Raw genomic sequence first — 27,193 nt, forward strand, 5'->3', positions numbered from 1 at the left:
CGTAAACATGGCGAATCTAATAGTAAATATTCATTTGCTTTTATATTAAATTTATTTGAATCGAAAAAAAATATATATCGAATCGTCGTCATAGAAACTTTGTTTAGTTTCCGAATTTCCCAACCAAAAATACTTACAAACATACAAACTCTTTCGAAATTATATATTAGATAACATGTAACTTTATTTTGATTCGTGTATCAATTCCTTTCTGAAGTCACCCATTGAAATCAACGGGCACAACACTAGTTCGCTATATAAATCTTAAATTTCTATTATTTGAAATTCAATAACATTTTCAAAACGTTCGATAACCTTTAGATAAAATAATTTTTATAAAAAAATAAATAAATAGACGATTATAGTTTTTATTATATATGTATATTTGAAGGTATATATATAGATTTACAATTTTTACAAGACAACTTCAAAAATATCACAATCAAAAAAAGAAAATTTAAATACCATAAGAATTCTAAGGCACTTATTATAGTTAACCACACATCGATAACGAATGTGCGTAAAATATAACATATATATTTACATATAAATATATTTATATAAGCCTTTGAGGAAAACGTAGATATACTTATTGCTATGGAAAACATCATAAAATGCAATTATTTCAACAGTGCAACGATAAATGCTTTGATTTACATAACGATAAAGACGTATAATATATATATTTTTTTCTTTTACAGCACAGCAGTCTTACAAAATATGAAAACATTCATAGTATACATAATATTAAAAGGAAGACTATTACGATTATTAAAGAGTCATATATCAAAAGATAATGTTTCAATCAGCACCGATTTTTTGTTTCAACAAGATTCATTTGTAGAGTTATTACAACACCAATCGCAACATGAGAAGGAACGGCTCGAACCATACAGAGACTCAAATGAACAGGATAAGTCGACTGTACAATAAAAAAGATAATGCTTGACTCCTCGTAACTGGATATACAATGTACATTAGTTTCATATTGCCGGATAAATCTTGTATATGTTAGAATTGAGATTCGAGCCGATCCATTCGTCATGATGTAGCTATGAGTATATTGATTTTATTGTCATAGAATATGCTATACTAATTAATTAGGATTGTACACGATCAGTCGTTGTACATGCCGTCTATCAAATAATCCATTCTTCGATAGTGACGATTGCGCCACGCTTCTTTGCCGCGACGGATCGCTTGATAGCCTACTAAGGCGATTAAAGGCACTGCAAATATCGTAATGACTATGGGCAAGATAAAACGGGGCTCTTTACTCGGCACGCTGTGAAAGTACGACTGGAAGAATGAGGGATCCTCTTGCACCTCGTATCTAGGAGCTTCGGGTAGTTTGGAATATTCGCTAGCGGGTTGGGCGGATTCTGCTTTCGTGACTTCAACTTTTGGTTCGACTGCAATTTCACTCGTAGGGCTCGAGCTAGGGGCGTTGGAAGTTTTTTCTTTCGCTACCACGATAGGAACCGGGGGGATTGGAGAAATTTCATCAGCGCCGCTGGTGATCAAAGGTTTCTTTGGAATTGGTTTTTTAGTCGTGGTAGAGGACACTACAGTGGTGCTTTTCGCTTCTGGTTTCGTCGGCGGTTTAACATCAGTGTTATTGCTCTCTATTTTTACCAGCGGTACTTTGATGTCTTCTATGCTTACGCCTTTTCTGGCGTGAACTGAAGATGTGACCGGTTGGACGTGTGGGGCTTCGGTAGATACTGTTGAAATGTTCAAAGGTAATTTTACGTCTAATTTTGGATGTTCGCCCTCCATGAAGATTGGAGGTGGGACGACTCCGACTGAAGCATTGACAGGGTTCGATATTAGTATTGGGTTTGAGGTTGTGGCGTTTGCGATTGATGGTGAGGAAGATGGCGATGAAGAGCCTTCGCGGACTGGTGTTAAGGCCGGAGCATATATGGGCGATATTAGCATAAGAAAAGTGGGTAAAAGGAGCCAACGGGCTATCGGGGGCGTAGTCTTCATGTTAGAGCCCCGAGAAAATGCACTTATCACAATAATATCGACGACCCACAGCCGGAGCCCCACACCCAGCTGTCACACGGGCCCCAAAACAGCACCTGACGTTTACACAGTATAACCAATTGTACATAATATCATTAAAAAATTCGTATTATTCGTATTCAAGATATGGTATAATTCGAATTTTCATATATTTTAAATTTAAAAAAATCATTATTAAGCTATGTAGATTTATTAAGTGAAATCGTGTAATTCAGCAAACAAGTACAATATAAGTGAAAAACCCTTCCAAGTTATTTTTATTAGTATTCAAAATTGTGGTGATAGTTAACAAACCTACTTATAGCTACATATATACATCTAATAGAGAAGTACCGATACAGGGTTTTGTATATAAAATGAACGGTAATTGGATTATTAGTCACATTGCGGTGGTCACTGAACACAGCCGAATTGGTCCCCACTCGCAGGAAGGTGATCAAACTCGACCATGTCGTATAGCGAGCCGCCACAATAGTTATTGTTAGTATGATGGACTTTTTGGCTGCCAGATGTTCCGTTATAGTGATTTTAGTGACTTTTGTGACCAATGATCACCGAACCAAAATGAACTGATGTAAATCATTAACTTTAAATTATACTTTTTTTTGTTTGATATATATTTTTTTTTATGTATGAATACATACTTGAAACTTACGTACTTATAGAGGAAAAGAACCGTAGGAATCTCGTCATCGTCATCGTCATCGAAACATTCGAGAATATTCCGCAACAACAAACCACATTCCTTGCAGAACTCACACACGTAAACAAGCGGAACGAAACCCAGATGACGCACACCTGCAGTCATTATATTAAACTCAAGCGGAACGCCCCTACCAGTCGAGTGGAACCAAAACGGTCGAAACACGCCGCCACCATTAAACTACATCGAGCGGAACGGCGCCAATCATTCCAGAAAATTCTACCCCTCGACAAAAGCAAATTCCTCGCTTACGCATCAACAACCACATGCGCTTACGCATCAACAACCACTTCCGCCAATCGTTCCAGAAAATTCTACCCCTCGACAAAAGCAAATTCCTCGCTTACGCATCAACAAACCACCACCATCGGTCAGGTGATTCCAGAAACACTATAAAAGGAGGTACAACCCAAACAACGCCAGTCGACCCACAACAGCAAGCGTCGACACACAGCACCAGACCAGTCGACCCACAGCAGCAAGCGTCGACACACAGCAGCAGACCAGAAACCTTCTGAACATAGCCGAACAACGAGCCAGCAACACACTGCCGCATCCAGAGACCTTCTGAACATAGCCGAACGACGAGCCAGCAACACACTGCCGCATCCAGAGACCTTCTGAACATAGCTGAATGCCGAGCCAGCGACACTACCATATCCAGAGACCGCTGAACGACATACTTTTGCCCACAAATATAATACCTTTGTACAACCATAGGCAAACAATAAAACTTTATAAAACTAGCACAACAGTGTTTCGTTAGGCTGGGATACGGTCAACACTTACCTACAGAACGATACTTAACAAGGTAGATCTGATCAGGGCTGACTTTGTGAAAACTGTATTCGAATCATTGCGAGCTGCGGGTGTCAAAAGGATTAGACGGGCTTCATTGTGGAAGTCAGAAGACAGGAAAGTTACAACTCCCAGACATGAGGAAAGCAACGAGAAATTGTAAACTAATCAAATGAACGCCTGAACCCTCAATTTGACCTAGTGATGTTTGATTGTTTGACATAATGTGCATGATAGGGAGAGGCAGGGAACTTGTTTCTGTCAGCAAGCGGAGAAAGATGGAGTAGCTTGGACACACGATACGGGGTCCAAAATACGAATTTCTCCATTTGATAATAATGGAGAAAATAGGAGGTAGAAAATGGATTGGTAGAATGTTGTCTTGACTTCAAAACATGCGCATGTGGCGCGATATCAGCGCTGAAGAACTGTTCCGAGCCGCTAAAGACCGATGCGGATATCTGCAAATAATCGACGAGGTGGTCGCCAACGTTCGGATGCGGACAAAGAATTAGGAAGAAGAAGAAGAGAAAAATACAAAAATATAGGCACTGCGACTGAGATCTGTATACATTGAGTATTAATAATGCAATGTTTACATACAATAAAACTAATTACAATAAAAAAAAGTTTTTTAAAAACATACCTCTTGTATAATTTGTATATAAAATTATTATTTTGAATAAAAACACCAATATTTTTTTTAACTGCCGTCATCTATGTATGTATAAAATTAATGACCACCAACTGTCACCGAGATTAAAAATCTTCGGACCTGAAATGCTTCTTATACGATATTTTATCTCTATCGTAATGGTGGAGGCTCCATTTACTTATATTGATGACCAAAATGAGCAATATGGCAAAATATGAAAACTATCGGATAAGAGGCAAATTTTTTCCTGAATTTTAATCGTAAGTGAAACGTAAAGGAGGTATGTATGTAATAATAAAAATAAATGCGAAGTTGAAGTCGGGGTCGCTGAAGTTTTTAACAACTCCAACTTCAGCTGAACTGCAAACTTTCAAATTAAATTCACGTTGTAACGATGCGTTTACGCGTGGATGCGCTGCTCTCGCTATGGGAGAAACAGTTGGGCGTAGAGCGTCGTCCTTCCAGAAATAGCGTATTATGGGGAAACGTTGACTAACCTGGGATAATTTAAATAGTCGGGAAGGTTCCTGACTGCAAATCGTCTCGTAGATAGTAGCTTTCCACGTGGGCTGGAACAGCTGGTTCTCCGGTCCTCTGGTCAGTCCTCTCGTACGGCTAACGTTTCTCCAGAAACGGCGTGAGGAATACAGGAGACGTTGTGCTGGTACTCAGGGGAGGGAGTGCTGATGCACTCGACCTCACAGCGCGTTCTCCAGCAAGAGGGTGGACCTCTGGCTCCGTTCGCGAGGGGAACGGACGCGGGGGAGGTCGCAGGGAAGGTCCTTCCCCGGTGGCTGCCGGGATGCGAGGCTCCGGCCTCGTCTGCTTTTCCCGCGACAGGAGTTTATCTCTGGGCTGCCACTCGAAATAAAAGGCGAGTGCTGCCCTATGGGACCGCGGGGAGAACGTCGCGTTACATCGTGGCTTATAACTAAACCCTCTGTAGAGATATAGCACGACTTGTGGTATCACCTATTTCCCTCATCGAACTTAATCTGTACAAATGACATCATCGTGTCCTCTTCTCGTACACGAAAGTTAGCCGTGGCCGAAATACTTCGTTCAGCTTACCCATAAAGGCGATTCGACTAGCTCCAGATACGCAATCACGAGTACACGGGAAATCCCAAGGATACGCAACTACGCATCAAACATCGAACACAAAGGAAGACCTCGACCCCGTCTGAATCTTCCAGAACGTGATCTCACCAGCCCAGCTACGCGTTGCTCAAGCAACACCTTTATAAACCAGTGCATCGTCCCCAGATGCCAGTGAGCTTCAGGAACTCGACCTAGCTCGTTCCAGTGAATCTATTACATACAAATACACCTGTATTAATCGAGTAATAAAGATCCTCTTCAAAATTCAACTGAATTTCCATAGGCTGGGAAACGGTCCAAAACCCTCAACCCCCCCTATACCTCATTAATTATTATATCGTTTCTCCAACTTATAGGAGGAAACGAGAACCGATGGATCATAATATAAATTAAACCTACAACTTGTGCTGAAGCTTAAAAAATCATCACTTTCCGACGACTTTTCACGTAGGCAAGCAACGAAACTGGAAATGCTACAATCAATTAACCACTTGTTGCTTCAATATATCATATAATGCTTTGATTGTATAATGTTGACAACTGGTTGAGAAATGCTGGTCGGAAAAGAATTGGCGAGTGGCCAATCAAGTCAGTGTCTGACATTAGTTTGCCCTGGCGATTAAACTTCGTTGTCGTCTCGATTGTTTCCTTCTTCAGCTCCGAGGAAACCCTTTACAAAAAGAAAAAAACGACCGCAGCGCTCTCTGTAGGAGCACTATATCAATTAAACATAACCTCCAAACATAATATTATTAAAATCAATCAAATTTAACTATCGTGTCAATAAACTTCAATACAACATACACACGCAAATTTTTAAATTCTAAGCTGTAATCTATATATAATTGCAAACAAATTACCAATACACACATATTCATAATCACATCCCGTTTATAATGCATGTAAACATGCACATACATGTGACAATTTATGATGTCTATAAATAACAAATGGATTTTAGCCGACATAAATACAGTTGATTTCAACGAGTATTGTTTTCAATAGTAAATTTTATATTTCACATAACAAAATATATTTTGCACATAAATTGATAAATCGCCATACGATATATGGTTACTAACATTTTTATTATCGACTATAAGGGCGAAAACACACTGAGAGGCACGCGGCACGTGGTTTTTTTACCATGCAAAAAAACCCAAGCATGCCTAGCCATCCCTGAGGGTTCGGTGATTACTGGTCACAAATTACTCGTCACAAAGTCACTAAAATCTCTATAACGGAACATCTGGCAGCCGAAAAGTCCATCATACTAACGATAACTATCATAGTAACGAGAACTTGAGTGCCAAATATTGTGTATTCGCGATTTTCGTGGCAAAAATTGTCTTTGTGACCACCCCAATGTGACGAATAGTCCAATTACCATCCCTGAGGCACGCAGTCCTGAAAATATATCCCCCTGGAGTGTTTATAGATGTAAGCTTCACAGTGATTGATAGCGGTTAATCACATATTTGGAGAAATGTAGGAGAAACTTGTAGAAATAATAAGATCGTACGAATTAACAATGAACTGGGAACGCCTTTTCTTGACTCGAAGCCAAGAAGACGTGCCGTGCCGTTCATTTCAATGTGTTTTCGCCCTAAATCATAAGCAGGGCTTTTTTCCAGTACTAATTTATCATTAAAAATAATTCAATCTGTTAGCTGAACTACTTACCTTTTTTATTTTCAATTCTCATATCTATCTAAAGTTCAATTCTCTATATTCCAATAGTAAATTTACTGATCGCATCTCTTCACAAAGAATATGTTGAATACGTGTTCCAATTTGAATTGTGCAAAGTAATATTTTATCTGTCTCCTACTGTTTGTGCAGAAACTATTGTGCAAAGATGAGGAGTCGGAGCAATTCGGGGGTGCGCCTCGACTACTATCAACGAGTCGTCCACCGACTCATGATGAACCACCAACAACCCGTAACAGGCTTATTTCCAGCGAGTCCGACAAATGATCATGCATGGATTCGTGATAACGTTTACTGCATTCTAGCAGTATGGGGCCTTTCGATGGCGTATAAAAAGATCGCTGATCAAGACGAAGACCGAGCTAAAGCATACGAACTGGAGCAGAGCTGTGTCAAGCTAATGAGAGGTACCATTATAAAAAATTCGGATGTGACCAACCCATGACTTTATGTATGTATTTGAGGAATATATAGGAAGGTCACAAAACAAAATGCGATAATTAAACATACATACACGTTCACACATACCGGTTATTTTAGCATTATCAATACAAATTGAGCGCAAATGTAGGGAAACTTACACAAGACGAAAGTTCTACTTCCGGATATCGGATTTTGTTCTAAATTTTTTTATTACTTAAAATCACTATGAATATTATACATATTAAATGTCAAGAAAATAAAATTAATTTAATAGGTCAAAATAAGATAATTAAATATTGTTTTAAAAAAAATTACTACTTCCGGTTTACGAATTCTGAGCAAAATCTTATCAACTCTAAGTTAGTACATAAAGAATAGAAATAAAAATTTTCAGCTTGATACGTTCAGGAGTGTGGAAGAAATCGTGGTCACAACATTTTTTACTTTTTTAAGAGGAATAAATCCCACTTATGGTTTATTAAATTTAGTGATTTTTTTTTATTTTCATCACATTGATTCAAGAATTATACATGAATTTTTTCGTGAAGAGCACACATGTTTAAGGGGTCGAAAAAAATAGTGGAAGAAAAATCGAACAAGAGTAAACTGCCACTTTCGGTTGACGGATGCTTACCAAATTTTATACATAACTTGGTATTAAGCTTAAACTTCTAGATATTAAATTTCAGTTCAATAAACCAATAGATTTCTGAGAAAAACATAAAAAAACCTCGATTCTCTAGAGTAAAAGTACTACTTCCGGTTTAAGAAAAAATATTTAAAAAATATTGGGGTATAAAGTTTACAATTTCTATTACATGCAAAAAAAATTTAATTCAAATTTAATTTAAATTTAATTCAAAAACTTAAAAAAAGAGGACACTTATAAGGAAAGATACCATTTCCGGTCAACTTAAAAATTTGAAAAAAATTTACGTCGTATTGATAAGAATTCCAGTAATCGATACTAAGTTTCAGATCGATAGGACTAACGGTGTTCAAAAAATCCCCAAAATACACAGCCACACACACATTTTTTCTAGTTCATGAAAACGTGATCAGTGATCGATTCCGAGTTCGAATTTTAGCATGATCACAAAAAATTCATCTATTTTTACCACGTACATAGATAAAGTAAAAAATAATGAAGTGATATCTTATTCACCATCAAATTTATATATTTATTTTTATTTTACAGGATTGTTGATGGCAATGATGCAACAGAAGCAAAAAGTAGAGGATTTTAAAACTTCACAGAATCCGTTGGATTCTTTGCACGCTAAATACTCATCGATAAATGGCAGCACCGTAGTCGGAGACCAAGAATGGGGTCACTTGCAGATCGATGCTGTGTCTTTGTATTTGTTAGTTTTAGCTCAGATGACGGCGTCAGGTCTTCAAATTATATTTTCACTAGACGAAGTTGCATTCATTCAAAATTTAATATTTTATATCGAGTCTGCGTATTGTATTCCGGACTATGGTGTTTGGGAAAGAGGTGATAAAACCAATCACGGTTTTCCGGAATTGAACGCCAGTTCTATCGGAATGGCCAAGGCTGCTTTAGAAGCTATGAACGAGCTCGATCTATTCGGCGCTAGAGGTGGACCTTCTAGTGTTATTCACGTACTGGCCGATGAAGCTCAGAAATGTCAAGCAGTGTTACAATCAATGCTGCCTAGAGAGTCGAACAGTAAAGAGCTCGACTCCGGTCTGCTGGCTATAATCAGCTTTCCGGCTTTTGCCGTTGACGATCCTCAGCTGATCGAAAAGACCCGCGACGCTATTGTTAACAAGCTGCGAGGTAAATACGGATGTAAGCGTTTTCTAAGAGATGGTCACAAAACTCCCAAAGAAGATCCGAACAGATTGTACTATGAGCCGTGGGAATTGAGGATGTTTGAGAATATCGAATGCGACTGGCCGTTGTTCTTTTGCTATCTTGTCATTGATTATTGTTTCGAAGGCGATAAGCAGTCCATAGGCGAATATTCCCAGAAGTTGGATGAGATATTGATCAAGGGCGAGGATGGTATGAAGCTGGTCCCGGAATTGTATGCAGTTCCAGCTCACAAAGTAGATGCTGAGTATAAAGATCCGGGTAGCCAAGAGAGAATTCCACTCGGACGATGTCCGTTCTTGTGGGGCCAATCTTTATACATTTTAGGAAAGCTTTTACAAGAGGTATTATTAACTTTAAAGCTTATAATGTATGGGGCAAAGTAGCTAAAAAATAACACAGGAATATATAAGTGAAGATTCAAAGGTGAAACTTCGTAGTGATCAGACTTGTCATTTGACTCTTGTGTCATTTTTTGGCCTTTTAAAAGATTGTCACGGTTGGGACGAGAGTTCATCTCAATACCGGGATCAATCTTAGTCTAAAAAATACATACATACATATATTTATGCACTAGGGATTCCAAAAATACCGATATTTGTCAATATCGGTACTACCGAAAATTTTTCCACTGCCGATCAGTGAGTGTTGAAACTTTTTTTGTGAATAATTGAAGAATTTTTGTGTGGAAGTGATGGTTGTAGCTTTTAATTATTATATGTATATGTATTAAAATAATTGTCGAGTGAAAATAATAGGCTTACCATTGTTAACAATCAGTTATAAATCAATATATGTATGTATGTATTCGGAACTAGTTTCGGGTGTAAGTACGATATTTTCGCCATAAATTATCTTTGATTTTTAAATTTATGATACACTTAGCGGCTCCTTTGAATATCAGATCAAAAAGGTGTTTACTCATTCTTCGAATAATCCATACAAACTGTCAATGATACAATGTTTTCCTCTAAATTCAAAACAATTCTATCAATATTTCGATACTATCAGTAGTACTGAAGATCGAATTTTGATCAAAGACCGGTAGAACCGGTTTCAGTAGTACCGATATTGGAATCCCTAGTATGCTCATTATTGTATCATCATATCATATATATATGTAATATCGCTATTCTATGTGTCTGTCTGTCTGAAATAACGCTCGCCGTACTATAATAGTCGTTTCGATTCGACATACGTGTACGTAAACTTCCAACAAAATGATGTAGAATGTAATACGAATAATAACAAAAGCAAAAAGTTCTATATATGCTGTTCGAAGCGAATGTTGCTGCTAGACAGATAGGCCAAAATAATATACCGCCATCTATTGAAAATTTATTTAATTAATTAGTTTTTTTATCGGTGTTTTATATGTAGGTAGGGGTTCGGTGACTATTGGTCACAAAGCGCTCGCCCAAAAGTCACTAAAATCTATAACGGAACATCTGGCAGCCGAAAAGTCCATCATACTAACGATAACTATCACACTAACGAGAACTCGAGTGCCAAATATTCCATATTCGCGATTTTCATAGCAAAAATCGTCTTTTGGGCGGTCATTATGTGACTAATAATCCAATTACCGTAGGTAGATTTTACCTTTTTTTTCATATAAAACAATTAAATATATTTAAAAGGTATTGTCTGTCTGTCTGTCCGAGATAACGCTCGCCGTACTATAATAGTTGTTTTGATTCGACATACATATGTACGTCACAGCTAAACCGCTGCCAAAACGTATATACGAATACAATAACAAAAGAAAAAACTTCTATATATACTATTTGCTACCGATGTTTCCTCTTGGCAGAGAATTTACCGCCATCTATTGAAAATCTATTTAATTAATTAATTTTTCTATCGTTGTTTTATATAGTTTACATGTAGGTGGGTAGGTAGGTAGTTTTTACCTTTTTTCATATTAAACAATTAAATATATTTAAAAGGTATTTGAAAAAAATTCGACCACGTGTGGATCGAACACAGAACCGACATTTCTTTTAATTTTTTTTTTATTTAATAACTTAATATGCCAACACTCATGCGATGATATGTAATTGGGTACAACACTCAGAGAAATGTTATAATAATAGAAGTGACTTTCGGCGTTATATTGTTGTCAAGTGACGATTGTCCACAGACATTCCTAAATAATTTTAGCATCCGTCGTATTTGACACTTAGTGCTCGACGTATGTTCGATAAAAACTTCTCCATTTGTTTATATTACTCGCAAGATGGGCATGTGCATCGTTAAAAATTGCACAATGCATTCAAAAACACACAATAAACAACATGGGATACATTTTTATAAGTAAATTGATCTGATTGTATTCCGTGCGTTGTAGCGTTGTTATACGGAGACGTACCGCGTAATATTGACACAATTTATTTATTCTATTATTATAACATTTCTCTGACAACACTTGTATAATTATATTTTTAAACAAAAGCTGTATGTTGATTTCTTTCCATTAAATTACAGGGATTTCTTGCTGCTGGTGAATTAGATCCATTGAACAGACGCTTGTGTTCCGAAAAGAAGCCCGACGTAGTCGTGCAAGTCGTCATACTAGCAGAGGACAAAGAGATTAGAGATAAACTCTTAGAGCATGATCTTTTCGTACAGACTATTGCAGAAGTAGCTCCAATTGAAGTGCAGCCAGCACGAGTGTTAAGTCATTTATATACCTATTTAGGTATGGTTTTTTTTTATTTTTATATAAAATAATCAATTTTTGTATGTATTTTGACATTTCAAGCGTATACTTTATAGGAAGAAACAAAAAGTTGGGACTCTCTGGAAGAATATCTCGAGACGTGGGAATTTTAAGTACGAGCAAACTGTACTCGTTGAACGACAGGATATTTGCGTTCACGCCTCAGGTCAGCGGACGCACTCTTATTACTAAATTGATTAATTATGACTGCAAAGTGCAAAATTTCACTAACACAAGTTATACAAAATCGTGTACAATCTTTCCCCGTATAGTTTTCGGACATGACTCGTTTCTACATCGCATCCGACTATGACCTGATGGTTGATATACTGAAGGGGGAAATAAATTTCCTCAAATCAGCGTGGCAAAATCTTCTCGGGAAACCGCTCGTTGTTTTGACCGTGAAACAGTTACACTTAGGTATTTAAGACGATTGATTATTTCGAAGCATTATAGAATTTTTATATATATATTTGATCGGATATGGATTTGATGTGATCTCACTTCATACCTAACACACGACACGACTGTCTTCTATTTGTCATTTTCGCACATTGTTTTTTTTTTTGTGATCTGTGTCCAATTATTTCAATGTCTCGGTGAATCGCTTCGATCGCATATTTGGTTTTAATTTAGTCCCCCTCGCAGACGGGCATGCTATTTGCTTTGTAAAGGTGATCGGTTCAAATGGAAATTTGCACTTACATATATATAAAATATTTACTTTTTAATTATTATTACTGTATTTTAGGTGACAGGCGTATTAATAAATGGGATAATATTTTTGGCTGTGAAATTAATTACACGACAAATGTCTAAACGACATTTAATGTCAAATTAACATCTCTAAAATAGCTCGCACGACAGAATCGGCGTTCGGCCGACAAAACAAACGTCAAACGGGCTGCCAGTAACCAGTTACATTTTCACTGGGTAATCATAATATCATTGCAGCCAACGCTTATTTATTTAATCCTTTTCCCGCAGCAATAAATATAGCGAACAAGCCTTGTACGCGGCACCTTTTTCGCGAATTTGGCAATCGAGTTTTCGACCTTAAATACAGATTTTAATATTTACTCAAGTAACTAGATATGTTAATTAACACATAAAGTATTATTTTAAACAATGAAATACATAATATATCTCGTAGTTTTGGCTTAATTGTCAAATAATCATTCTTCATAATTGTATGAAGACGTGACGTCACATAAACGAGGTTTCAGTATAGTTTCATAAAAAACTAATTTTTGACTGATATATATTCATTTTAAGCAAATTTAATAGATGGCATTCAACTCAGTAATATATTCAACCAATTTTGAACCTTAAAACAGTTGAAATAGGCGCATATAAGCCTCAAAATCCCGTGCAAAGTTCAGAAATTCTATGGAAGACGGCCGCGCTACAGACTTGTCGCCCAAAGCTTCATTCAATTCTTCAACCAATTTTGAACCTTAAAACAGTTGAAATAGGCGCATATAAGGCTCAAAATCCCGTGCAAAGTTCAGAAATTCTATGGAAGACAGTCGCGGGCAAACGGTTAAGATTAGGTCGTCGGGGTCGGTATATATTTTTGTCAAATTTTATTTTCGTTATTGGCAACCCATTTTACATTTGATTCGCCAGGCGAAAACCGAATCTATCGTGCGAGCTATTTTAGAGAGGGACATTCTTTTTATTTCCCGATAAATGGTACCCTTAATAAATGCTTTTTTTATTAATCAATTTATTCAATTAACAGTCGGTATGCAAAATGAAAAAGATCCAGTTCTGTTTCTCTCCCACTGTACTCAATTTCATTTACTAAGGCATTATGTAGGCATCAGTGGCGTAGCAAAGGCAAATGGCGCCTGGGGCAAGCTTTTTTTGATGATCTCAACATTTTTGCGAGAAGGGCTACGGAATGCGATATTTGAAGTCATCGATGGAATATTTGCAAGGCTGGGCGATGACAGTGACGATGTAATGTCGGAACAAGTATGAAAGCTTTTCATGCAAACCCAAAAAATCGTATGTGCAGCAGAATAAACCAGTGGTTAGCATATAATGCTTTGAACAAAGTGGTCACGGGTTCAAATCCTACTGGTTTCTGCTTGCCAGACCTTGGATTTATGACTCCAGGTCAATCGTTTCCTACATAGTTTGCCAATCTATCTGATTTTCATTGAAACGGTTCGAACAAATTGGCAACCTTACCCATTTTCACACAAATCTCGAGTTTTCAGCAGTCTCGGATTTCGGTGAGTTGTATAAAATGCTGCAATTTTACAAATTTAACCATAAATGTCTTTGTGGATGTTAATTGATATGTATTTACTTTGTATAATAACACTTGTATCAAATGTACAATTTATCTGGCCTCAAATCTGGTGCCACATTAATGCTTTCAATACCTAAAAAAGTAAGAAGAGGCTAGTAAAAAAGTTGCAAATTTGACAAATTATACAAAGGTTGCATATGTATTACAAAGAAAAGTCATAAACTTTAATGTTTTTGGCGAATTTTGTCGACTAATTATAATTATTAGTCACCCGCTCACATTGTCCTTTTCAAAATGAACGTAACTTTATCACAAAATATGACATTTTGGTATTTTGCCTTTGCGACGCCACTAATAGCCATACTGACTGAATTTAAGGCAAGTTTTGCAAATTCGTATGAAAATATCGTCTCTGTATTAACACAAAAATGGAATTTAAAAAAAATATTGATTTAATTTTATACAATGAAATCTTTTATGTAATGTTCATTATGTGAAAGGATTTCCATTTCGATTGGTCGACTTTTTGGTATGTATGTACGTACTAGTAGTATAGTTCATCGTTCATTACGAGTGTATCTAAAATACCTTAGCTTAGTATACATATGTATATGTGAAGTTCCTTTCCATTTCGTTTGTTATTTCGAGTATTCTTTCTCGATGCCACCGTTGGAAATACATTGTAGTTCTCTACCGTGACTTTTGTATGATCTTCTACTGTAATTAACGTAGCATTATGTAGTTTAATAATGTATCTGTTGTTTTGTGCCCTGTTTGATCATGACTCGTGATTACCTGAAACAGAATTTCGATTACGAAGAATACTACACGTCGCGCGATCCGGCCCTGCTCGCCAGCAATTTTACGGCCAACTTAGCCTTCCTCGGCATGAGCTGGAAACATATGCTCGGCCGTCCTACAATTACGTTATTAGCCACACAGTATCTCCTAGGTAATGAATAACATTCCATGAACGCAATCATTTTGTTAAGTAGAAGTAGTAATAGCTATTGTTTTATCCTTTTTGTTGGACGTGTGTGTGTGTGTGTGTGTTTGTGTGTTTGTATATGTCTGCTTATATTATATATTTTGTATTAAGTTGGTTTTGGAATATAAAATACAATCAAAAGAATTGTTTGATAATAAGAATGCCTTTGAATTGATTGCAGATCAAGGTAAAGTACCTATGGCTATGATTACAACCATGAAGAAATTGAAATCCGGCTATATAAACGGCACTCGTGTCACTTTGGGAAATTTGGGTGACTTTTTAAGCACCTCTGCTATAACCAATTTAAGTTTTCTCGGCAGCCAAGAAGACGGTTATCCGGACAGTATGGAAATTTCAACTTGTATTCAAGGCATTACGCCTTTTTTATTAATCGAACTAATCAGTGTATCTGCATATTTTCAGAGTTGAATCCTCAGGTACAGCAGTATTTAGAGGAGCATCTGATGAAATCTTTCAGTCATAAATGGAGTCTGTTGACTCAGACCCGTGGAAATCGGAATAATAGGTCTTTGAGGCGTAGGATGTCCGTCAAAGGAGCCATCAAAAAGACCAGATCGATCAACGTTGATTGTTCGTATTGTATTAATACGTATTTGAATACTTTTGTAGATCTTCTTAACGAATGTGCGTTTCAGCTGAAACCCTCGGAATGGAAGGTGAATGCGTTGGCCCACCGGATAGAAAGGCTTCTTGGTTAGACGTCGACGCCATCGCAAAAGCTGGCGGTCGCAGTCCTTCGCCAGGACCCGGAGATTGGAGGAGAAAATCGATAAATAAGTTACTATGGAATATTTTGTAGCTAACATGTGTAGTGTTCAATGGCCTAATGCATGTTTTTGTTTGTTTGACATTGATTCTATTTTATTTCCTTATGTTTTTAAGGGGAACATCAACGACCACGCTGCTTTCGCCGCAGAGTCCTGAGATCAAATCGCCAAACTTCGATAGAGCCAAATCTGAATCACCGTCTAAGGATGAGTTTGACACGACTATTAAAGGTTTATTCGTCGTTGATTGTGTGTATTTTTTTTTTGTATCTGGATTGTTTTGTTGATAGTTTTTTTGCTGTAGTTACTTTGTCGGTTCCTCGTGGTGGAGGAATGCGCCATCGTTGCAGCTCGGAAACCGGTAATACATCTTCGCATTATGCCGATCAGGAAGTTGCTGAATTGCTCGCGATGCTCCGCGAAGAAGAGAGTTTGGAAGAGCAAGGAGACATTCTGCAATACTTGGTGGATACACATGGCCTCGATTACAACACTGGTATATGTATACCCAATCGGCATCCGAGTATTACTATCGAATATACAATTGAAAATACTGATGCATATTGTACACAGGTATGTTGGAGATGGGGAGAGTGGTCACTGTCAAAGACCTCCTCAAAGGTTTGTATGAAAAAGCTTGCCAACAAAAGCTTTGGGGTCTCGTCCGTCACACGGCTGGTATGCTCGGAAAGCGAGTGGAAGATCTAGCAAAAGCCGTCACCGATCTTCTCGTCAGGCAGAAACAAGTCACCGTCGGTATGCCACCATCGAACGAGTATACAATTACAGCACCTCTACCTGAAAACGAACTCAGGCATCTCATTCATTTGGTATGTATGGTTTTCATATTCAAATTTTGATTTGAATTATATTTTAATTTATTAGCCAGCAGCATAGCTCGGTTGTTAAGCTTCTGCTTAGCGGCCGGGTTCGATCCCAGGGCCGGGCCTCGAGTGAAAATGAATTTTTCAGAGTATGCTGCTGGTTAGACCTGGATTTGTGACTCCAGGTTGATCGTTTTCTATCAGAGTTTACCAATTTTCTCTGATTTCATTGTTGAAACGGTTCCCGGTAAAAATTGGTCAAAATCCTTCCTATATATACAATATGTCACCAATAATTTATGTTTGATTAATGTGCAATAAATAAGTTTGTGTACGATTTGATAGATGTCTCATTGATTTGCTAGTTTTTCAGTTTCTCGTAATTCAGTTACTTATATAATGAAAAATGCTGCTATATTTGTAATTGGCCAGGAAGGCGCATTGGGGTTCCTGTAATGCCTTCCTGGTATGTGTTGTCATAAAAAATAAAATAATAAAAAATTACAGGTAGCTCCATTTTTTTGTACAAAAGTACTCACAATTCAATATATTTTACAAATACAATTATATTTTTTATACAATACCATATACTGTTACGGCTCCGGTTCTATAAACCATGATGAAGATTCAATGTGGTTGATTTAAATGCCTTCTTCTCTCTTTGTAAATTATTTATTTTTTAAGATGTACAGATAATATTCCTGATTGCCAAATGAGCGAAATTGCTTCCTCGAGTGATGAGCCTTACACGTCAAGAGGTCAGCTCTTCACGAGTAGCTATGCTTGTCTATATAGATGTGTCTATGAAGTCTTTGAGGACCACCTTTGCGTGTCTGATTAATTTTACGTGAACAATTCCACTCATTGAGCACTAAATACATAGATGGTGGGGGAACGTATGCCTTAACAGACGTAAACACAAGTCTGTCCAGAGACATCTATGAACAAATTCGTTATACAGCAAATTTTACGAGAAATACATACATTTTTACAGAGTATGTAGGTGGGTAGGTTAGCAATTTTGGTGGAACCGTTTCAACAATAAAATCAGTTAAATCGGTGAACTCTGATCCGAAACGATCGACTTGGAGTCACATATATCCAAGGTCTGGCCAACAACACTGGTCCATGACCCTTCAGTTGAAAGCATTAAACGCCAACTACTGAGCTTTATTGTTGGTTATATTAATGTTTTTTTCCAGGCTTACGGAGACGATGAGAGTACTGCTATGTTGACCCAAGAGTTGCTGGTCTATTTGGCAATGTTCATCAGAACTGAACCACAACTGTTCTTGGAAATGTTGCGTTTGCGTGTCGGATTAATCATTCAAGTAAGTTATTCATTTATATTAGGTTAATTTTAAATTAATACAACTTGATTCATATTTTTTTTATTAAATTTAATAAAGGTAATGGCAACGGAGCTCTCTAGAACTTTGTCATGCGATGGAGAAGAAGCTTCAGATCGTCTTCTCAATCTATCGCCATTCGAGATGAAAAATCTTTTATACCACATACTAAGTGGAAAAGAATTCGCAATCAACAGCGGTTAGTATTTTATTATTTTAATTCATTTTATAATTCATATGGCTTGCTGTCATATTGATTTCACTGTCATCATTTGATTACGCTGATTCTAACAAAGCAAGTCGCTTATAATAATCAAAAACTCACTTAATCTAATGATTCGTTTCAATTTTACAAGCCGCATCATGTAAGTAATCCATAGACGTATTTGATTTTGACATTTCATTGATTTATACGAGCAAGTCGATTGCTACACTTTATTTATAATCATTCCATAATACTTTATGATTTGATATTTTTGTTTGCAGCCAAGTCATTCACACAGATTGTGTCTGATAAAATAAAACCAGTCAAAGGCAAGTTTAGACATGACGTGTTAATCCATTCTGTAGAAAACACTATTTTTTTTTTTGGTTTTTACTATTCTTGCACTCTCTTCAGACTTAACCGTGCACTGAAACCCCTTCCATTTTTACTTTTTATCTACAATTTAATACCAATTTATGTATATTAATCGCATTTAAGTTAGATACAAACTATTATAGTCGAACTGATCTAATCTGAGAATTGCGTAAAACGTACATGCTATCGCATTCACCCCCCACTCGACCCGCGATGGCCAATTACAATTCGTTTCAGTTTCGCATTGCATTTTAGTCAAGAAATGCAACATTGTTCGTGCGTATATCGGTCGGTATAATTTGACTTTTATTTTTTGTTAGTTTTGAGTTCGTGTTTCGTACTTTGAAATATTCACATTAATACAATTTTAATATAAAATACGTAAGTTGTTAATATTACTAATTTATTTGTTTGCCCACGGCCGTCTTCTATGGAAGCTTTGGGCGACAAGTCTGTAGCGTGGCTGTCTTCCATAGAATTTCTGAACTTTGCACGGGATTTTGAGCCTTATATGCGCCTATTTCAACTGTTTTAAGGTTCAAAATTTGTTGAATATATTACTGAGAGTTGAATGGCATCTATTCAATTTGCTTAAAATTCATATATACCAGTCAAAATTAGTTTTTTGTGGAGCCATACTGAAACCTCGTTTATGTGATGTCACGTCTGTTGAACAATGGCGACGATACGTCTCAATTGTATGAAGAATGATTATTTGACAATTAAGCCAAAACTACGAGATATATTATGTATTTTATTGTTTAAAATAATACTTTGTGTTAATTAGCATATCTGGTTACTTGAGTCAATATTAAAATATGTATTTAAGGTCGAAAACTCGATTGCCAAATTCGCGAAAAAGGTGCCACGTACAGGGCTTGTTCACTATATTAATTGCCGCGGGCAAAGGGTTAATGGATATTTATATTTTTTAGACAGTAAAAGTAATTGTCAACGTCATGCTATAGACAGTAAAACTTATATTAATATTATTAAAGACCTTGCATTGAATTATATTGTAATAATATTATATAGATAAATAAGAAATAATATTTAAAAAAATAAAGAAATTATTTTACGTCCTTACAATGTTACATCCCATTGCACAAATGCGACAGCATGTTCGGTTCTCGTAAGTCTTCGGCTACATCGAATCGGCTACAATTAACATATTCAGAATATGACTTATGTATTTTTAAAAAAAATCTTATTCTCATCTGTTCATCCTTACTTTCATCTTTCAATGCATGTTTTAATATAAATTTATACATATGTAGATAAGAGAATGAAATATTGTATATATTGAAGAGAAAGTGCATGTTAATTAAAAATTATAGTCTACTGCTTATATACAGTTTCATTTTTTTGTGTTTTTCAAAGGCAATGCTGAAAAAAGTGAACAACAAGTACATATAAAGTTAGTTTTATTTTAATTTCATTTAATATAATGAACCTATCAGGCAATATGATCGAAACAAACTGATAAATTGCCATTTTTTATTTTATATGTTTTGAGATGACACTTTTTTTGTCAGTGCAATATGTCGGTAGCAATCTACTACTATGTATTACTATTGTGGCTTGGATCTTTTATGCAAGAGTACTTTTATATGATAAATATCTGAAAAGTTGTGGGAAACTTCTTTATAAGTCTTTGAAAAATGAATATGATTTATAAATTGTTTTAACCTCAACTTTATAAATCCATATAGGAAGAGGAAATATTTCCGTCGTCAGCCAAAAATCAGGTAGAGTTAGCAAAAAATCCCAAATCGGAATCATACTCAACGATGGATCCAATCTAGACGAAGGTAATATAACATACAAACATTATCAAACACCAAAAACGGCTTCAATCTGTATATTTGTACACCATTCTCAATTTCAGCTAATAGCATTGTAGAACCTGATAGACAAGGTCAGTGGTTGCGGAGAAGGAGGCTCGACGGTGCTCTGAACAGAGTCCCTCGAGACTTCTATCCAAGAGTTTGGAGTGTTCTAGAAAAAGTATATATTCCACTACTTTAATGTAAACAATTAAATAGCAAGTCACATATATATAAAACCTTACATCTATTCTAGTGTCAAGGCTTAGCTATTGAAGGCAAAGTACTACCGCAGAATCTCACCCAGGAAATGACTTCTGGAGAGCTCAAATTCGCATTGGCCGTCGAAACCGTGCTTAATTCCATCCCACAACCGGAATACCGCCAACTGGTCGTCGAAGCTCTCATGGTTCTGACTCTGGTAGCCGAATACAACGTGGCACCGTCTCTCGGAGGAATCATCGCAGCCGAACACTTGGTTCACAAGGCGAATCAAATATTTTTGGACGATCAGGTATGTATACTTTGGCGGATGAACTGATGTGGGGTTTTGTTTTCGACGATTGATGCTATGTTTTTTTTGTAGATCAACTGTAACGGTGATGCTACTCTATGTTGTGCCAAGCCGACGAGTCAACGGGAAGCTTCAGCATCAGGAGGACTACTCTGTGGAGGAGCGGCTTTCGTTTGTCAGCATTTTTACGACAGTGCACCAAGTGGAAGCTACGGCACGATGACGTACATCACGCGCGCCGTCGCATCACTCCTCGACTGCTTACCAAAAACCGGAGAATTGGATTGTGCCGTCAGCTAGATTATTTATGAAATTGACGCAATCACGATTTTTTCACTTTGTTAATGTATTTTGATTTACATAATTATCCAACTAAGTAGTTTTTATTTACAATATTGAAAGTCCACTGTTCTTTCATGTGTAGAAATAAATTTCCTAAGAGCATCGGCAAATCTTCCTTGATAAAGCAGCTTTAATCTAAGATAAAAATATACGCTAGATTGGTCTCAAAAGATCAGTTGATTTTGATGTGATTATTAAAGCTAAGATATTTCATCTACCTATCGAACATAAATTACAACTGGGCCTTTTTATTACAAACCTCCTCTACGTTTCACTTACGATTACAATTCAGGAAAAAAATTGCCTCTTATCCGATCGTTTTCATACTTTGCCATATTGCTCATTTTGGTTATCAATATAAGTAAATGGATCCTCCGCCATTACGATAGAGATAAAATATCGTTTTAGACGCGTTTGAAGTTTGAAATCTGGGTGACGTCTGTGTAGTCTTTAGTTTTATACATATATGGCGGTAGTAAAATAAAATTATTGGTATTTTTATTCAAAATAATAATTTATATATCTTAATATTATATACAAAACTAAAAAGAGGTTTGTTTTTAATAAACTTTTTTTTATTTACAAGGCTTTTCTATGTTTGACTTCGCAAACGATTCAGTATCTCTTCCTACAGTCGTCCAATCGTTTTGAAACTTTGCCATTTTGCGCGGTTTGGTCAACGATGGAAGTTTAAATCGATTCTGATAGTTCGATGGTGTAAAATAATCGTAATAAACGTTTAACAGGTAGTAACCTTATATGTTTGACTTTCTGCCACCCATTTGTCTTGTCAGATTTTAATTGTTTAAACGTCTACTTTATCATTTTCACACTATATCTTTAAAAAATTGCATTATAGGCTCTCATTATTAGGACCTTATTATAGATCATAACAAATACATATTCATAGCTGTCACAAAAGTCGTGTGTTTGGAAGTCAGTTGAATGTTTGAGTCCAATTTATCATATGTTTTATAAATGGCAGCTCTAGGATCAGGCCTGTCTAAGCTGTTGAGTATCATTATATCGCCATTATTTAGTGCCATTATTTTTTAGTCGTTTTAATCTCAAAGTTTAGTTTATATAAAATGTATTGTTTTAATAAAAAAAATGAATCAATTTATCAACGTTTGTGTATTTTTCTGTATAACTTATTCTACAATTGCTATCCTTTTTTTATTAATATTACGCCTTACGTTTCATGTTTCTTTCCGAACGGATTCATCTTGGATATCCACGAATGACCCCTGAAAGTTGAAATAAACGTGTGAGTACAATTCATTATATAATTGTACGATTCGGATTTATAATAATACTAACGGCATTTGTTCTGGTGACCCGTCTTGAGCCTCGGCAATTCCGTGAATCTTTAATTGCTCTATTAACTGTGAACGGTATTTTTGTTTCAGCGGCTTTGGTGCGTTTACAACTTGTTGTTGCCAATGAATTTTTTGAATCGCTTGACCCCAAGTCAGTCCGTACCATTCAATCTCTTCAGGCGTATACTGAAATGAAACAAGTTAAATAAAAAAAAAACATAAAGACTATGAAGGTGCTGAAAATGTTCAACTTACGGCGCTTAAATAGTTCTTATATTCTTCGTATATTGTTGTTTGTTGATCAGGTGTGTCTTTGTACGCCGGACATTTGTCGAAGAGTGCGAGGAGAATCTTCCGTTTTAATTTCAACGCTAATACAGACCTCAAATCGCACGCCGGAGTCTTCAGCAAATAGTGGTCGAAGCCGTAATTGTCATGGATCAGTTTTATCGTGCGCTCGGTGACGATGATCGAAAGGTATACGTCGAGTACTTCCGACCGAACGACTGATCTTTTAAGAGACGGGATCCAAAAGTGAGGCACTCGTCTATTATATTCGTGTCTCTTTTGGAAACCTGACCCACAGAACGCATGATTATATAACACATGTGTATACATTGTGTATAGTTATTCGTCATTACCTTTAATTACTCCTTCGCCACCCCATAGTCCCCAGTCGGCTTCCTTCGGGTATTTTATAGGTATCGGTACGTTTTGAATTGGAAGGACCTCTCCGGTTACTATGTTGCGTTTCCATCTGCCTTCTTCTGGTATATAATGCACGGCGGCCGGTTTCATGACCTTCCATTCTCTCCAGAATTTCTTGTATGCTTCCGGAAGTAGAGTTGCTTCACCATGATCGAAACGATTTGTTTTTATAAATGAGCCGGCTGCCCTCTGGACTTTCTAGAAACACAATTGAATATTTTTAAGATATAATTTAAGCAATAACTTGAATATACGGACCAAACGGTGATCGAGATGATCTGTATAATTGAGAAAAGAAACTATCGCCTTGCCAGCGAACCACATATTAGTTATCCAAGTTAACGTTTTTGAATGAACCAGAGAAAATACAATAACCGACATTGCCGGCAGGCGAAAGTTTACTTACGAAGACATTTAACCCTTTGCCCGCGGCAATAAATATAGCGAACAAGCCCTGTACGCGGCGGCACCTTTTTCGCGAATTTGGCAATCGAGTTTTCGACCTTAAATACAGATTTTAATATTTACTCAAGAAATCAGATATGTTAATTAACACATAAAGTATTATTTTAAACAATAAAATACATAATATGTCTCGTAGTTTTGGATTAATTGTCATATAATCATTCTTCATAATTGTATGAAGACGTGACGTCACATAAACGAGGTTTCAGTATAGTTCCATAAAAACCAAATTTTTGACTGATATATATTAATTTTAAGCAAATTGAATAGATGGCATTCAACTCAGTAATATATTCAACCAATTTTGAACCTTAAAACAGTTGAAATAGGCGCATATAAGCCTCAAAATCCCGTGCAAAGTTCAGAAATTCTATGGAAGACGGCCGCGCTACAGACTTGTCGCCCAAAGCTTCCATAGAAGACGGCCGCGGGCAAACGGTTAACAGCAGGATTTTGCAAATTTCATTATTTCAAAACCCACCGGACGACAGTGAGTATTTTGAATACAATTATAGCACAAATATTGCGCAATTCAAAATTATTACATATTTATGTATGAAAATTTTATTATATTAAAAATAAACTGTGGTAAGGAAGTTACGAACAAATTCAGAAATCAATTCAAGAGCATCATTAGACTTGGAATATTTCCTGGCTAGCGAGAATTTGATATATTGCCTCGCGTTCAGTTTGAGGTTAGGTTACGCGAAGTTGCTGAAAATACAGTTATCTCGTTCAAACGCTGTATATAATTCTATTATTAAGTTCAACGAATGACCGTTTGTTGATTAGTTGGCCTTTTACGTAAAAAAAAACAATGCAAAATGTATGACTGATAAGGTGATAATAATAAATATTCAATACGTATTCAGAATTGACAGATGGATACGTCTAGGGGTTGTGTATTTGGTTTGATTTTTTTTTTGAAGTGTGTTTTTAATTTTGAATTATGTGAATAATGGTATGCCAACCCTGAAGCGTCCGACAGCCATGAACTTGGAAGATGAGACCTCGCAATCCTCGCAAAATCCTCAGTTCCAGCCCGTCTCCAAACAACACGCGTAGTACGGCTGTCAAATGTGTTTCCGATTGTCAACGTTGATATGCTGTTTATGAAAAAAACGGTAAACAGATTAGTGTGGAAATTGCAATCGCGCGCACGACAATCATTGCCACAAAAATCGCGAATACGGAATATCTGGTACCCGAGTTCTTGTTAGTACAATATTTCTTGATGTTTGATGGAGTTTTTCCAGGAAGATTGCCGTACAGAAAACTGCCCAAATATTGCTCAACAAATCCTTTTTATACGAGATTTGGGCAGTTTTCTGTGAGGAAATTTTCTTATGTGACGAATTTTCGTGCGACAGGAGACCCTAGCAAGTTTTCGTAGCGGCAGTTATCCTGGTAGCGATTCACATTTGGGATATAATCACCGAACCTATTTAATTAGGGCTGTTATCTGCATCGATCTTCAACGACTCGGAACAACTTCTTCCTGCCAATCCATTTTGTACCTTTAATTTTTCACATGGTTATCAAACGGAGAAATTCGTATTTTGGACTCCGTATTTTGTATCCGAGCTATTCCATCGTTCTCAGAAACAAGTTTCCTGCCTCTCCCTATCATGCTGAGGATAGCTTAATTTGTGAATTTTTTGGTCCATGGGATCTTCAGTATACACTTGTAGACCCACACCTCGAAAGCTTCGATGCGAATGATCATCCTGGTCTTCAGAGTCTACGTTTTGCATATATATATATAACAGTACTTTCCAGACGTAGCTCTTCGTGAATCTCAAACGCGTACGAAAATTGAGATGCTTGTTTGTGAGCGCCACCTCAATTTTGATGAACGCTGTTCTAGCCATCGATGTAGATGCGGATTTTTAAATCTTCATCTGGGTCCATCTCTTAATTCAACCAAGTACCCAGCTATTTAAATCTTTTAACTCTTTCTAACACCTCTCCATCCAACGTTAGATCACCGGTGTCTGTTAGCATTTTATCTACTATCATAAATTTTGTCTTCTTTATATTTATGCGCAGACCTCTTCGATTGCTTTCTTAACGTATACGTTCTAGATATATTTGCAGGTCTGCTAAATTTCCAGCGACTAGTGCCGTGTCATCAGCATATCTTATATTGGTGATTGTCTCTCCACTTACCTTGATACCCTCTGCTTTTTGAAGAGCATCATGGAAGATGTATTCGGTGTAGGTGTTAAAAAGAATAGGTGATAGGATGCATCCTTGTCTGACGCGTCGCTCTATAAGAATCTCATCAGTGAAGTGATCATCGACGCGGACTGCCGCAGTCTGATTCCAATAAATATTTCATAGCAATCTGACATCTGTCATCCAAAAAAAAATTGTTTAAAATTCACATCAGGCGAGCGTTTTGGACACGGTCAAAAGCCTTTTCAAAGTCTATAAAGCAGGGTGTAGGCATATAGTACAACTGAAATGATCTCATCAGGTCACTGCGACACATATCCAGGAAAGTCATTAACGCATGGCACACGCTCGCCTCGTCAAAAGGTCGACACGTGTTTCTGTACACGTATCTTGGAAACAAAGGAAGAACTCACTGAACCCATAAAAACCACGAACTACGTCCAGGCGTATGAACCCATAAAATCACGGTCGCAGCATAACTAGGGCAGCGCGAGTACCAAGAACAAAAGATGTGCACACGACACACTTCAACCTAAAACGTTTATAAAGCAACGCAGCAACCTCCACCGGCAGAGTGAGCCTCTAGAGTTCAACTAGATCACATCTCCGAAGAAACCTCTTCGTACATATGTAGGAATCTCGTCGTCGTCATCGTCATCGAAACATTCGAGAATATTCCGCAACAACAAACTACATTCCCGAAAACCAGACGTCGTACACCTGCAGTCATTATACTAAACTCAAGCGGAACGCCCCTACCAGTCGAGTGGAACCAAAACGGTCGAAACACGCCGCCACCATTAAAACACATCGAGCGGAACGGCGCCAATCATTCCAGAAAATTCTACGCCTCGACAAAAGTGCATTCCTCGTTCACGCATCAACAACCACATGCGCTTACGCATCAACAACCACTTCCATCAATCGTTCCAGAAAATTCTACGCCTCGACAAAAGTGCATTCCTTTCTTACGCATCAACAAACCACCACCATCGGTCAGGCGATTCCAGAAACACTATAAAAGGAGGTACAACCCAAACAACGCCAGTCGACCCACAGCAGC

The 27,193-nt window shown here is 37.0% G+C and overlaps 3 protein-coding genes across 4 annotated transcripts; 1 reads left to right on the forward strand and 2 right to left on the reverse strand.

Moving 5' to 3' along the window:
• Positions 1 to 379: 379 nt before the first annotated feature.
• On the reverse strand, positions 380 to 2,111 carry LOC143915200 (uncharacterized). The gene has a single exon (XM_077435698.1). The coding sequence runs from the start codon at positions 1,990 to 1,992 to the stop codon at positions 1,117 to 1,119; it is 876 nt and encodes a 291-aa protein (XP_077291824.1). The 5' UTR covers positions 1,993 to 2,111; the 3' UTR covers positions 380 to 1,116.
• Positions 2,112 to 5,848: 3,737 nt separating this feature from the next.
• On the forward strand, positions 5,849 to 22,361 carry LOC143915695 (putative phosphorylase b kinase regulatory subunit alpha). Of its 2 annotated transcripts, XM_077436442.1 has the most exons (19): positions 5,849 to 5,994; positions 7,131 to 7,405; positions 8,620 to 9,605; positions 11,749 to 11,962; positions 12,040 to 12,149; positions 15,051 to 15,198; positions 15,416 to 15,580; positions 15,661 to 15,828; positions 15,894 to 16,035; positions 16,141 to 16,256; positions 16,330 to 16,521; positions 16,599 to 16,855; positions 18,052 to 18,180; positions 18,259 to 18,397; positions 18,685 to 18,732; positions 20,491 to 20,589; positions 20,667 to 20,785; positions 20,861 to 21,118; positions 21,191 to 21,753. In XM_077436442.1, exons 2-19 carry the CDS (start codon positions 7,147 to 7,149, stop codon positions 21,416 to 21,418), a joined length of 3,777 nt encoding a protein of 1,258 aa, XP_077292568.1. In that variant the 5' UTR covers positions 5,849 to 5,994; positions 7,131 to 7,146; the 3' UTR covers positions 21,419 to 21,753. The 2 variants fall into 2 exon arrangements, with proteins under 2 accessions (XP_077292568.1, XP_077292569.1); XM_077436443.1 differs by lacking the exons at positions 15,051 to 15,198; positions 18,685 to 18,732 and adding an exon at positions 12,256 to 12,403 and having other exon boundaries at positions 21,191 to 22,361.
• Positions 22,023 to 25,064, reverse strand: mRpL28 (mitochondrial ribosomal protein L28). Its single transcript, XM_077436455.1, has 5 exons — positions 24,924 to 25,064; positions 23,421 to 23,685; positions 23,035 to 23,354; positions 22,781 to 22,965; positions 22,023 to 22,707 (listed from the first exon to the last, which is right to left on the reverse strand). Exons 1-5 carry the CDS (start codon positions 24,942 to 24,944, stop codon positions 22,653 to 22,655), a joined length of 846 nt encoding a protein of 281 aa, XP_077292581.1. The 5' UTR covers positions 24,945 to 25,064; the 3' UTR covers positions 22,023 to 22,652.
• Positions 25,065 to 27,193: the final 2,129 nt, after the last annotated feature.

Source organism: Arctopsyche grandis, chromosome 8, assembly GCF_051622035.1.
Source record: "Arctopsyche grandis isolate Sample6627 chromosome 8, ASM5162203v2, whole genome shotgun sequence".
Lineage (NCBI taxonomy): Eukaryota > Metazoa > Arthropoda > Insecta > Trichoptera > Hydropsychidae > Arctopsyche > Arctopsyche grandis.

Excerpts from the sequence above, each read along its gene's own strand:
- LOC143915200 (XM_077435698.1), bottom strand. The coding sequence starts at position 1,992 with ATGAAGACTACGCCCCCGATAGCCCGTTGGCTCCTTTTACCCACTTTT.
- LOC143915695 (XM_077436442.1), top strand. The coding sequence starts at position 7,147 with ATGAGGAGTCGGAGCAATTCGGGGGTGCGCCTCGACTACTATCAACGA. Across the intron at positions 18,733-20,490 it reads TAAAATAAAACCAGTCAAAG|GAAGAGGAAATATTTCCGTC; the intron begins GCAAGTTTAGAC and ends AAATCCATATAG. Across the intron at positions 20,590-20,666 it reads TGGATCCAATCTAGACGAAG|CTAATAGCATTGTAGAACCT; the intron begins GTAATATAACAT and ends TCTCAATTTCAG.
- mRpL28 (XM_077436455.1), bottom strand. The coding sequence starts at position 24,944 with ATGGCTGTCGGACGCTTCAGG. Across the intron at positions 23,686-24,923 it reads TGGCTGTCGGACGCTTCAGG|AAAGTCCAGAGGGCAGCCGG; the intron begins GTTGGCATACCA and ends TTGTGTTTCTAG. Across the intron at positions 23,355-23,420 it reads TGGCGAAGGAGTAATTAAAG|GTTTCCAAAAGAGACACGAA; the intron begins GTAATGACGAAT and ends TCTGTGGGTCAG.